The 3,392-nt window shown below is 43.3% G+C and overlaps 1 protein-coding gene across 1 annotated transcript; it reads left to right on the plus strand.

Annotated features, from left to right (window-relative positions):
• Positions 1 to 11: 11 nt before the first annotated feature.
• LOC103916179 (dendritic cell-specific transmembrane protein-like) lies at positions 12 to 2,689 on the plus strand (the record flags this gene model as incomplete). The annotated part of the gene is made up of 2 exons (XM_009323132.1): positions 12 to 776; positions 2,558 to 2,689. Coding segments are annotated over 2 exons (897 nt in total), but the record flags the coding sequence as incomplete, so codon positions are not given.
• Between the last annotated feature and the right edge of the window lie 703 nt (positions 2,690 to 3,392).

Raw genomic sequence — 3,392 nt, forward strand, 5'->3', positions numbered from 1 at the left:
GTGTCCTTTTTCTTCTTTCTTGCGGACTGGAAAATGGCAGAAATGCTCTTATTACTGCTGGCACAGGCGTCGTGGTGGCCGGCAACATCCAAAATATTTTTCGCAACCTAAAGGTTCTGGCAGACAGTATAACCTGTCATTTGGAGTATGAGCAATTTGCCTTGATAAAATATTACGTTGAGGCAGTAAAATGGATTTACGAGGCGGCCAAGCCTTCCACTGAACTATCTAAATATATAGTGTTCCTAAGGCATGAATTCACACCATCTTATTCAATTTCAGATGATGCGTTAAAACAAGAGCTAAATGACACAAAACAAGAAATCCAGAGAGTTGCTAACCAGATATCTTTTATGCTGACTGTACTGCCCTATATAGGCCAGAAAGTATTGCCTGTAGTGGGAATTCTTCTAGCTTCTTTTGGAACTGGCCTCTTTATCAAAAAATTTGTGGGCTCTCACACTGCCAAATTTAAGAACACTTATATCACTAAACAGTTCATCGCATTTGATGAGCACCAAAAGCAACAGCAAAGACCCTGCCTTCTGCCACTTAACAGAAAAGAAAGAAAAGATTATGTGACAATCCCATCTTTCTGCCTCACAAGGAAGGACAGAAAAAACATGCAGTATTTTTTTCTCCCTATAATTATTCATCTTTGCATCTGGCTTCTGTTTGCTGCAGTAGATTATTTGTTTTATTGGTTAATTATTTCTGTGAATAAACATCTCCAAGAAGTACCGGATCTAGAGATTCAACTCAGCCTCTTTCAGCAAGTAAGTACTTATCAGTACTTTATATTTCTTAGTTTAGTGTTGAAAAATTTCCCTTCATCTTCAGCAGCTGCAGGAGCAGACGTACAGCCAATGAGCTGTCAGTTCTTTCATGGCATTATCATTCATTTTCTTTCAGAAAGGGCCATTGTCTTTACAGATACGTATGTTGGATGGAACCAGACAGTTCTCTGCACTTTCCAAAGTGTCATCTTATTTCTAGAGAATAATAAATATAGGAAGAAGGACTTTCATTCCTCCATTTATATATGTGGAGAAGACCGGAAGCTTAAAATTGGAAACTCACAGTGCTGACAATTGTGAAGCACCACTTTTGTAGTCAAAATGCCACTGTGACACTGATGTAAGAGATGCCAACCATTCTTTCTTTAGCTGAGTATGTGAGGAGCTCATCATTTAAAAAGGCATGGCTGCGTACACACGAAATAATAACATGTTGCCGAAATCTCAAGGTTCTTCTGGCAGGAGCAGCAGTAGCGTACAGAACCATAGAGTAATCAGGTTGGAAGGGATGTCTGGAGGCCATCTAGACCAACCTCATGCTCAAAACAAGGCCGACTTCAGAGTCAGATCAGATTGCTCAGTCTTGTCTGTGAATACTTCTAAGGCTGGAGATTGGACTGCTGGAGTGTGTGAGCCATGTGATGCTGTGTGGGCACAGGAAAGCTGTCCAGTTTGATAGCTTGCAAGATCAGGCTTAAAACATTTCCCCAAAGCATATAACCCTTTGATACTTTCAAGATAAAAAGTTTTCAAAGGGATGCTTGACTGTTGGTACAATATGATATATGCTCTTTCTTCTGTCAATTTTTTCTTACTCAGCATTTTTCATTACTTCCTCTTAGAGCTCATAATGAGAATTCATTCCCATTTCTCCCCATCCCCCTAAAATTCATCTAGCCAAAAGCAATTCCAGAAAGTAAGGTTATTAAGGTGAGCAATGCAATAAGTGTGTTGCTTGAAATTACAAGCAAACAGAACAGGACATACAATCTTTGGCAGATTCTCATTCTCACTTTTGCATGTGTGACGTAATAAACCACTGAGCTGGCTTCTTCAGCCAGACCACATTTTCTGTGACACTGCTATACCACTGCAGGTTCAGCTTAGACAGCGTTGTGGCAGACTGGTGGTCCCGGTGTGTCATGGGACATTCATCTGGTTGGGACTGAACCAAGGAGAAGGAAGACATAGTGCACAGCATGCTTGAGGCATGGGAGCACTTCAGGCAAATGTAAACCACTGATGAAATTAGCTGAAATGAAGTCAAGCTGCTGGTCAAATTCTGTCATACTTCACATGATGAGATTTTGTATTGTATATCAAACTATCAAACTCTTCCATGGGATAAAAATTCAGTTATTGTCCAGTTTAATCTTAACAAAGAGTAGAGAAATTCAGACTCTGTATGGCAGACACAAGGCAAAGGTTTCCAGATTGTGTCAGTGGAAAACCACTTTTCCTTAAAGGATGGAGGCTGCCAACTTCTAATTGTTACCTTTCTAATTGTTACCTATCTAATTGTTACCTGAACTTTCTTTTAGGAAGGTAGGTGCAAAAGCCATTGGATTCACTGTAACTGTGCCATCAGCACATGTATAACAAGTCAGACCCATCCTGGAGAGGTCAGATTCCTGTGCAAAAGCAGAGAGGCTTTCATCATCTGGTCAGCCAGTCTAGTGTGAGGTATGTTGAGGAGGCAGATTGCTACACATGCTAAGGGGGCTTTACACCTCATATAAACCCTGCTGCTGCACATCTAGCATCACCAAACCAGCATGCAAAATGGTCCTGGTCCCCTGGGATATGGTCCTTCAGAGAAGAAGGGTTCAGGAGAGCTGGTTGATATTCAGAAATCACCTCCTCAAAGCTCAGGAATGTTTCATCCCAACTAAATCAAGCAAAGGCAGCAGGAGGCCGGCCTGGATGAGCAAGGAGCTCCTGACAAAACTCAAATATAAAAAAAAGAAGCATAGAGGAGGTGGAAGCAGGGACAGGGGACCCAGGAGGAATATAGAGACACTGTCTGATTGTGTAGGGATGGGGTCAGGAAAGCCAAAGCCCACCTGGAGCTGAATCAGGTGAGGCAGGCAAAGGGCAGCACAAAGAGCTTCTACAGGTCTATCAGCAGCAAAAGAAAGACTAGGGGAAATGTGGGTCCACTGCTAAGTGCAGTAGGGGTCCTGGTGAGAAAGGACACGGAAAAGCCCAAAGTACTCAGTGTCACCTTCAGCTCTGCCTTTACTAGGAAGACCACCCTTCAGGAATCCCAGGCCTTTGAGACTAGAGGGCAAGTCTGGAGCAAGGAAGACTTACCCTTGGTGGAGGAGGATCCGGTCAGGGAACATTTGAACAAAGTCTATGGGACCTGATGGGAGCCACCTATGGGTGCTGAGGGGGCTGGCTGATGTCATTGTGGGGCCACTCTTGATTATCTTTGAAAGGTCATGGTGCCTGGGAGAGGTTCCCGAAGAGTGGAAGAAAGCAACTGTCACTCCTGTCTTCATGAAGGGCAAGGAGGAGGATCCAGGGACCTACAGTCTGGTCAGCCTCACCTTGATCCCTGGGAAGGTGATGGAGAATATCATCGTGGAAGCC

Source organism: Pygoscelis adeliae, unplaced genomic scaffold (genome assembly GCF_000699105.1).
Source record: "Pygoscelis adeliae isolate BGI_AS28 unplaced genomic scaffold, ASM69910v1 Scaffold174, whole genome shotgun sequence".
In the NCBI taxonomy this organism is placed as follows: domain Eukaryota; kingdom Metazoa; phylum Chordata; class Aves; order Sphenisciformes; family Spheniscidae; genus Pygoscelis; species Pygoscelis adeliae.